The following is an 8849-nucleotide window of genomic DNA, read 5'->3' as shown; positions in this document are numbered from 1 at the left end:
CTAAGGAACAGGGGCAAACTTCTCACATATCAATGAGTGCAGTCCGATTTAAGTCTTTTAAGCTCAATGATAAGGGACCTCCTTTTTATGGCCGAGTCCGAACCGCGTGTCGCAGTGCGTCACCTCTTTGGAGAGAAGTTTTACCTGGCATAGTACCTCACAAATCTTGCCAGCATTAGGAGGGGAAAACCACCGCTGAAAATTTTTTCTGATGGTTCAGGCGTTCAGCGTCATAGGCTGGCATGCTAACCTCTGCGCTACGGTGTCATCCTGTAGAGTCTTATTAATTTTGCAGGGATACCAAACTCAGACATGGCTTGCAATACCTTTGAACGTAAAGGAGTATCGAAAGCGGCTTTATAGTCTACAAAAAGATGGTAGATGTTGATTTGTTCTTCTCAGGTCTTTTCCAGGATTTGGCGCAGTGTGTATATCTGGTTTAGGATGAATTTACCAGGTCTAAAGCCGCATTGACAGGGCCCAATTATCTCATTGACTTTCGGTTTTAATCTTTCACACAGTATGCTCGAGAGTATCTTGTATGCGATGGAGGAAGGAGACTTATTCCTCTGTAGTTGGCACATTCCGTCTTGTCTCCTTTCTTGTGTACGGGACATAGTATGCTGAGGTTCCAATCATCGGGTATGCGTTCTTCTAGCCAGATTGCTTAGATTAGCTGATGCATACGCCTTATCAGGGTGTCGCCTCCGGTCTTAAATAGTTCAGCGGGTAAACTGTCGGCTCCTGCTGCCTTGTTGTTCTTTAGTCGGGTCACTGCTACTTGGAACTCATTCTGACTAGGAGGTGAACAGGGATTGGTTTTGCGGCACTCCGTATTTAATTAAGAACCAGTGCCACCTGACTCCTCACTGAGACTCTCCTCTCGAATGAAAACTTGCGTAAAAAATCTTCCAGAAGATTGTTTTCGCGGGGATAAACGCTCTTCCAAAATTATAAAAAATGTTTGCAGGGTATGGTTAGTAACTTAAGGTTACAGAGACATGATTCGCCCATGGCATGATTGAGGTCTTATAACACCGGTTTAATGCAGTGGGTTGAATGCAGTGGTGTCTGAGGGACACTAGGCAAAATGTTGACTATTATGGTTACAGAGACGTGATTCACTCATGGCGTTTTGGGGGTACTAAGACACCGGAACATGTGCTTGGGCGTATAGGCGTACACACGAACAATGGGTCAATGGCTGTGGTGTCTGAGGGACACTGGGCGAAATCTGTTTGTTAGGGCTACGGGAACATGATTTGTGCACCTGGGGTGTACCAAGGACCCTACAGGACCATGAAGGGAAGATGGGTAGCGCGAGGGACACTGGGCGAAATCTGTTTGTTAGGGCTACGGGAACATGATTTGTGAACCCGGGGTGTATCAAGGACCCTACAGGACCAAGAAGGGAAGATGGGCTGCGCGGCATATCAGACCACATGCTGACCGCTATATATTCGTAAGCTCTCATTATAGGGCTTATTGCGCACTGCAGTTGTACCCACTTCCACTTACCTGTTAACTTAATTGCACTTACCACTATGTTCCCTTTTCAACTGAGTAGGCGAAAACGCTCATCTGGGACATTGTTCATAACCCTTGCTTGTATAACTAAAGACACAATTTTCCATATATTTTTGTTTTCAATTATTTTTTTTTATTATTTATTTACTAAATTAATTAACATTTTTAATATTAAAGTTTATATTGTTCCTATGGGATAATAACTAAAATTATTATAATACAATAAAATATTACACAATTATTTTTTTTAGGATCTTGCGTTGGTTTTCTGGTTTTTTTTTTATTTGCTCACTTATTAACTATAAATTCCAAAAAGAGTCTCTCGCTTAAAACTAAGAAAAGAAACGAAACGAGAAGGAACTAAAAAATCTAATCAAAGGAATGAATACAAGGGACCAATTACAAAAGGTAGGGAAATTTTCAATTAAAAAAAGTGACAAATTTACAAACTTTTTTCTCAAATTCATTATATACAAGTTAGGTTTTTATAGGAAAAAATTTCAAGAAAACATTTACAGTTTTTTAAACTTTAGCAAAAGTTTTTTTTTTTTTAAATTTTAGAGGGAAAAGATTTTCTTTAGTTTTATTTATATACAATTTTTTGTTTTTAAGTTTAGTTTTAATGGGGGAATTGTGGTTTTTATTGAGGTTTTGTTTTTTTTTGTAAACTCCTGTTTTGTATTTTTTTTAATTTGGAAAAAATGTTTTTTGTTTGGTTATTGTCCAATGTTTATTCGAGTCGCTTCTAGATGGCGCTTTATTGCTTTTTGGTTTACCCAAGGAGGGGAGGAGGAGGGGGGACAACGAAAGTTCCTTATACACCAGTTGGGAATTTTTAAAACTCACAACTTTGCCAAAAACGCGGGGCCCTAAGTCAGCTTCGCTTCTTTTTCAAATGTCTTTTCGAAATGGCCACCCAGCAGCATTTTTCTCTTTTTCTTTACAGAAGCTCTCTCTCTGGCTTTTTTTTAAATTTTCTACAAGAAAATTTTTCTAATAATTTCCGCTAGTCTTTTGTTTTGAGCCTTTAGGCGCCTAATGCCACCAGGCCCTTTGATGAGCATGGGCCGCATGCATGCCCACAGCTGCCGCCGCTGCGGCATGCTGATATGCCGCCCCATTGGCCAACACCAGATGATGAGCTGCCGCCGCATTTTGCATTTGAGCTGCCACACAATCCTGTGGCAATTTTGTGCCATCACTTAGACAAGGTTTGCCATTGCGCACCAGCACTGGCACGGCCACTCGTCGCGGTGAGGGCAAAGCTGAGGGATGATGCGGATGACCATGTAGCGCAGGATGTTGATCATAGACCCCCTTTTCACTTTGAGCTCTTTTGGTTTTGTAACGATGATTTTGAAACCAAATTTTCACCTGGGTGGGTGTAAGTCTTATCAAACTGGCCAAATGTTCCCTTTCCGGAGCTGATAGATATCTTTGCTGACGAAATCTTCTCTCCAATTCATAAGTCTGGGCTTTGGTGAAGAGGACACGTCGTTTGCGTTTCTTGCCCGGCATACCGTCTGGCCCCGAGCCGGTATTACTGCCATCCTGATCATTTTCATCATCGATTTCTTCTTCAATGCCATCTTCAATGAGGCTGTCATCATGGGGATTTGATGAATTATTACCGCCACTATTATTATCATTGCCTGACTTTAGAATATGACCATTGCTGGGATGCAGATGATGGAGATTGGTTTGATTGTCACCTCCGCCCACCGAGAGGGCATCACTATCGGCTGAACGGCTGTAGGTTTTATAGTCACCCGACAGGGCGGGGGAGGTTTGACAGTTGGATCCAATGTAGGTATAGGAGACCTCTGAATTAACTGGGGAAGTGCTGTCGGGGCTGGCAGGTTGTTGAACACCTGGAAGAAAGAAAACGGGGAGAGAGGAATTGTTAGTAAGGCAATGGAAAGAAAAAATAAGATAAAAATTTGAGGGGGGAAAAATTAACAAGTTTTTAAGGCAAAAGGGGGGCAGATTTCTTTAGTTATTTGAAATTATTATTGATAAAGGATTCTCATTTAAACCAGTTTTTTATAGATTTGCCTCAAAGCGATAACTTTAAAGAACTTCTGCAAGGTCGAATTTAGTCAGCATTTGTAAGGATTTTTGAACATTACTCCTTGATGGACAAGAGTTGTCCCTTTGTACGATCTTTTCATACTCTCCATTCAGATTATGTTTCACTAACTTCGTCATAAAATTGGGAGATTTCGGTCACAATAAGCTGCAGATGCTATTTATCTCGGCTATAATGGTTAACTCGGCTACAAACGAAACCAATACCAAACCGACACCACAACCCTATACAGGTAAGCAGTTCGCGCTACTAATTCGTCTATCTGGAAGCATGCCAAACAATATCGCTTATTGCCAAGCAGCTGAAACTCGGCTATAAAGGAAACCGACCCTAAATCGAATCTCGCACCCCAACACTTTACCAACTCGACGAATTCACCCCTTACGCTGTAACTAACGCTGGTGCGCTTATAAGCTGTTCACGCTACAAATTCAACTACGGGGAGCTAAAATGACAAGCAATATTGCTTAATGCCAAGTAATTGGAAATCGAGCCCAAATCATACCCCGCAATCCTAAGCAGTGCGCGTTATCAACTAGGCGGCTTAAGCGCTTTCGCCATAACTAATGCTGGGTCAATTGGTGGTTATTTCAGCCCAATAAAACATTTAATGTAACTCGGCTACATTTGAGAACCACTCGAAGTTCCAAGCATGTCTTCTTACTAACAAGCCATACATGCTACCATCTTGTATACCTGGGAGCTCTCAGTCATATATTACATTTTGAATAAATAAGTCCCTTACTGACTTTAAAACTCGGCTGCAGAAGGTAGACTGCTTCTCACCACAATTTAATAAAAAAAAATAGAAGAGTTGTCATTATATTTTGTATAGAAGCTATGTGTGAGTGAGTATTTCAGCCATGCAACACATTTTGACCAAAGGTATAGGTTAAAGGCAGGCCATTCTAGCTCGGCTACAAACGGAACCCATTCCAAATCGAAAGCATGAACTTATGCTATCGAGCCGTATATGCCACTCATTTGGCTACATGGGAGCTCTCAGTCATACATTACGTTTTGACTAAACGAGCCTTCGAAACTCGGCTACAAAAGGCACACTCTTTGCCATTAAAATTGAATCTAGAAAACAGAATTTTTACCATAACTTATGTTGACGCTCTATGTAAGTGAGTATTTCAGCGATACAAAACATTTTGACCAAAGGTATAGCTTAATGGCGGGCCCTTGGAACTCGGCTACAAGTGGAACCCGCTCAAGTCGAAAGCGTGAACTTGTACTGATGAGCCGTTTATGCTACTTTTATGGCTACCTGGGAGCTTTTAGCCATACATTACATTTTGACTATATAAGTCTCTTGATGACTGGCCTTTGAAACTCGGCTACAAAAAGGACGCTCTTTTCCACTAAAATTGAATCGAGAAAACAGAATTTTTACCGTAACTTATGCTTACCCTCCGTGTAAGTGGTTATTTCAGCCATACAAAACATTTTGACCAAAGGTATAGCTTAATCGCGGGCCCTTGGAACTCGGCTACAAACGGAACCCATTACAAACCGAAAACATTAACTTATACTATCGAGCCGTATATGCCACTCATTTGGCTACATGGGAGCTCTCAGTCATACATTACACTTTTACTAAACGAGTCTGTTGATGACTGGCCTTCGAAACTCGGCTACAAAAGGACGCTCTTTGCTATTAAAATTGAATCTAGAAAACTGAATATTTATCATAACTTATGCTTACGTTCTGTTTTAGTGGGGTTTTCAGTCACACATAACATTTTGAAAAGAGGTATAGCTTAATGACGGACCCTTGAAACTCGGCTACAAGTGGAACCCACTCAAGTCGAAAGCTTGAGCCGTTTATGTTCCATTTTTGGCTACATGGGAGCTCTTAGTCATACATTACATTTTGACTAAATGAGTCTCTTGATGACGGACCTTCTTTGCCATTAAAATTTAATCTAGAAAACTGAATTCTTATCATAACTTATGCTTATGATCTGTTTTAGTGGGGTTTTCAGCCACACCTAACATTTTGATAAGAGGTATAGCTTAATGACGCACCCTTGGAACTCGGCTACAAATGGAACCCGCTCAACTCGAAAGCATGACCTTATACTGATGAGCCATTTATGCTACTTTTATGGGTGCCTGGGAGCTTTCAATCATACATTACATTTTGACTAAATAAGTCTCTTGATGACTGGCCTTTGAAACTCGGCTACAAAAAGGACGCTCTTTGCCATTAAAGTTGAATCTAGAAATCACAGAATTTTAACCATAACTTATGCTGACACTATGTGTGAGTGTGTATTTCACCCCATATAAAACCTTTTGACTAAAGGTATAGCATAATCACGGGCCGTTTGAATATGGATACAAATGAAAACCACTTCATACATACTATTAACTTCTCTTCCTGGAAGTTCTCAGCCATATATCAAATTTCGACTAAATGACTCTCATGATGACTATCCTTTAAATCTAGGCTACAACTGGAAGGGTCATTGTCATTAAATTTGAATCTGAAAACCAGATCATTTTAACCAGAACTTTTGCCGGCTATATGTGAGTGAATATTTTTGGCCATTTAGACTAGAAGTATAGGTTAATTGCAGGCTATTAAAACTCGGCTACAAATGGACCTCACTCGAAGATGAAAGCATGATTTCGTACTGATAAGCTGTACATGTTATCAACTTGTCTACTTGGGAATATTCAGGAATTTTTTACATTTCGTCCAAATTTAGAGCTTGATGGCTGCTCAATGTGAGGTTTCCTATCATAATATTGGGTTGCCCAAAAAGTAATTGCGGATTTTTCATATAGTCGGCGTTGACAAATTTTTTCACAGCTTGTGACTCTGTAATTGCATTCTTTCTTCTGTCAGTTATCAGCTGTTACTTTTAGCTTCCTTTAGAAAAAAAGTGTTAAAAAAGTATATTTGATTAAAGTTCATTCTAAGTTTTATTAAAAATGTATTTACTTTCTTTTAAAAAATCCGCAATTACTTTTTGGGCAACACAATATTACTTTTGCTGGCGCTTTGTGTGAGTGAGTATTTCTGCCATATAAAAATGTTGCCTGCAGGTGTCGTTCAGTGACATTGAGCTACTTAGCGGCTCAGCAACTGCCAGCTTTCAGTTATTTAAACCATTTCATCTATTGGTTTCGTTATTGCAACTCGGCTTCAAAAGGTAAGCGTTTCGCCATAAATAGGCCCGCACTTTCGATAAGAATTTATGGTATATGAAATATTTTGACTAGAGGGAGCGATTGATGCTAAGCAATTGGAATTTGGCTACTAGCGCAACACATCATAAATCGAACTCACGACCCCTGAGAACCTAGGCGTTTCACCATAACTAATGCTAGTAAAGCAGTGTGGATTACTATCATATCAATAAGTGAAAAACTTTCGAGAAGTATTTCTAGATGAAGTGTTTAATGGAAAGTAGTTGGAACTTGGCTACTAGCGCATTGCATCATAAATCGAACGCACGACACCTTAAAGTCATGGCGTTCTATTATAACAAGAAGTCCGTTGGAACTCGGCTACAAGCCGGACTCACTTAAATTTTTTTAAAATTTTTTAAAGCCACCATTGTGTTTCCAGCACTATTAGCCGTGAAAGCTGGTCAATGACATGAAAAGTCCTAAAAAGTCTCATCATCATTTTCCCCACATGCAACACACATGCTATCCCTTGCCCCACCGATTTTGCATAAGTGAGTTCGAAGTCCTTTGTCCCATTATGATACTGAAAGCTATACCAACCTCTTTCAATCTCGATCTGAATCTCCCCATAGAATTTACGTCGTCCATTTCGTTGTTCCACAATGTTACATGAGCGTTCGTCACCCACTTCCTTAACTAGGACTGCGTCGACCCGAAATACTTCGGGTATCCAAGTTTTTCCTTTTTCCGGCATTCCTTTGTCATTAACTGCTTAATCATCTGCTATTTCATTTCCCCTTGTCCTTGTCCTTATTGCCCTGTTTACTGTACGTAACGACTTTCAAACACGACGTCCTTGCCTTGAGTTCACACCAACTCACGCATTCAGTGGATCTTCGCTTACTGTTAGGATATCCAACATCCATGCCAAGTATGAAACCAATCAATAGGTGTTCAAATATCTGAACCTTTCTCTCGATTTGGGCTTTAGAGCCACTAGAGGGCGTAATTAATACTCAACTGAGATAAAATGTTGCACATAGTGCTTTGTTGTAACTTTCAACATCTATGCCAAGTATGGTATAAATCGATTCAATTGAATTCCCGATTTGACTTTTTCAGCCCCTAGAGGGCGCATTTTTTTTTATGAATTCTTAAAAATTTTGCAGTTAGTGCGTTGTTATGATTTGTAACTTTCATGCTGCGCATAATTGTAATCGGTCGGTGTGCTGATATAGTTTCCATCTCAATCGAACTGTCGATTTGACTTCTTGAGCCGCTAGAGGGCGCAATTATTATTCAATTCCATTGAAATTGTGCACATGGCGTTTTTTTAAGACTTGAAAGAAACATACCAAGTATGGTATAAAGCTCTCAGTGTTTTCCTACCATATAAATTGAACTCACGATTTGGCTTTTTTGAGCCGCTAGAGGGCGCATTTTTCGTACGATTTCGCTAAAATTTTGTGCCGCTAGAGGGTGCATTTTTCGTACGATTTCGCTAAAATTTTGTGCGAAGTACATTGTTATGACTTGTTACATCCATGCTGAGCATTGTAGCAATAGATCAGTGTTCAGATATAGCTCCCATATAAACCGAACTCGCGATTTGACGTCTTAGGCCGCTAGAGGGCGCAATAATTATTGGAATCCGCTTAATTTTTATTCTGGCGTTCTGTTATTACTTAAAACAACCATGCTTATTATGTACAAAACTGTCCATATAAATCAATCTCCCGATTTGACATTTTTCGCCGCTAGAGGGCGCATTTTTGTTAAGATTTCGTTGAGATTCTCCGGTCAGTGCGTTGTTATGACTTGTACCATCCATGCTGGGTATTATATTCATCGGTCAGTGTTCAGATATGCCTTCCGTATAAACCAAACTCCTGATTTGACTATTTTAAACCGCCAGAGGGCGCAATTTTCACTCCATTTATGGGAAATTTTGAGGATAATTCTTTGTTATGACAGCTAACATACATGCTAAGGGTGATCAAAATTGGTTCGTAACCTGACTTAGCACCCATATAGACCTTTCTCACGATTGGACCGGATCTTGAGCCGCTGGAGGGGTGAATCTTTA

At 40.0% G+C, this 8849-nt stretch overlaps 1 protein-coding gene across 1 annotated transcript in view; it reads right to left on the bottom strand.

The window, feature by feature from the left end:
- Positions 1 to 2201: 2201 nt before the first annotated feature.
- The window catches only part of LOC106085710 (homeobox protein vnd), an 83525-nt gene continuing 76877 nt past the window's right edge, over positions 2202 to 8849 (bottom strand). Inside the window, exon 3 of the mRNA XM_013250078.2 lies at positions 2202 to 3398. Coding sequence (XP_013105532.2) covers positions 2563 to 3398 — 836 coding nt within the window. The 3' untranslated portion in view covers positions 2202 to 2562. The remainder of the gene's footprint in view (positions 3399 to 8849) is intronic.

The sequence above is a fragment of the Stomoxys calcitrans genome, chromosome 4 (genome assembly GCF_963082655.1).
Source record: "Stomoxys calcitrans chromosome 4, idStoCalc2.1, whole genome shotgun sequence".
Classification (NCBI taxonomy): domain Eukaryota; kingdom Metazoa; phylum Arthropoda; class Insecta; order Diptera; family Muscidae; genus Stomoxys; species Stomoxys calcitrans.
This window is presented reverse-complemented; position numbering and strand designations above follow the sequence as displayed.